The following is an 884-nucleotide window of genomic DNA, read 5'->3' as shown; positions in this document are numbered from 1 at the left end:
CCCCCCCCCCCCTCCGGGAACGGCTCCGAGAGCTCCTGATCCAGGCCGTTGGCAGGCCTCCGCCGGTGCCATGATTTCGAGTTCCACCAGGCCGAAAGAGAGAAATCGGGGGGGGAGGGGGGGGGGCGAACAACAACAACAACAACAACAACAACAACCCCGGCCAGGTGGGTCTCTGTCTCCGGCACAGCGCCAGAGACTATGAGGATCGTCCCCCCCTCGTGCGAGACACTGGCACACGGTTTCACCCCGCCGTTTGCGCGGCGGCAGGGGCGGTGCGGCGAGTTTCGAACAGTCCCAAGTTTCGTGTCGCATGTTTGAGCGGGCGGGCCCCCGAGGCCGATGGTTTCGGGGACTGCTGGCCGGTCGTCGGCACGTGCGCACGGCACGCGGTCATGTGCGTGCAGCGGGAACCTCACGGGACTCTGGTCATCGCGCCCTGGTGTGTGCTTGACCATGTGCCTCCAACTGCCGCCTCTTAGAAAACCGCCCGTCCACGGGCATCTCACAGGCCTTTGCCCATTTTGTGTGGGCGGATTAGTCGATGGTGTTATATGTTCCATTTTTATTTATTCACATTGCTGCCTGGCATTCACACGCGTACTGTGTGGTGGCTTTGACTTCCGGGAGGGCGCGTGAACTTGGGTTTCAAAAACCCGGCGGGAGGAGGTGCCATGTGTCAGCCAGCACACGGCCGCCGCTCGATGGCCGGCTTCCGCCACCCGACAGGCGTGCAAGCATGGTTCATGGCCCCATTCCCGGACCCAGACCACCGGCAGCCACAAAGAATGCGGCGCACTGCTGGCGCAGGATGGCCGCATGGGGCCGCATGGCGGGGTCCGCCTGCCAGGCGGCTCGCACCAGGTCCTGCACGGCGACCGGCA

The 884-nt window shown here is 64.5% G+C and overlaps 1 protein-coding gene across 1 annotated transcript in view; it reads right to left on the bottom strand.

The window, feature by feature from the left end:
- Window positions 1-744: 744 nt before the first annotated feature.
- H696_03229 (hypothetical protein) overlaps window positions 745-884 on the bottom strand; it is a gene marked incomplete at both ends in the record, with an annotated part of 6,065 nt that continues 5,925 nt past the window's right edge. Inside the window, one exon of the mRNA XM_009497115.1 lies at window positions 745-867. Within this exon, the coding sequence (XP_009495390.1) occupies window positions 745-867 (123 nt within the window). The remainder of the gene's footprint in view (window positions 868-884) is intronic.

The sequence above is a fragment of the Fonticula alba genome, assembly GCF_000388065.1.
Source record: "Fonticula alba strain ATCC 38817 unplaced genomic scaffold supercont2.5, whole genome shotgun sequence".
Taxonomy (NCBI): domain Eukaryota; order Rotosphaerida; family Fonticulaceae; genus Fonticula; species Fonticula alba.
This window is presented reverse-complemented; position numbering and strand designations above follow the sequence as displayed.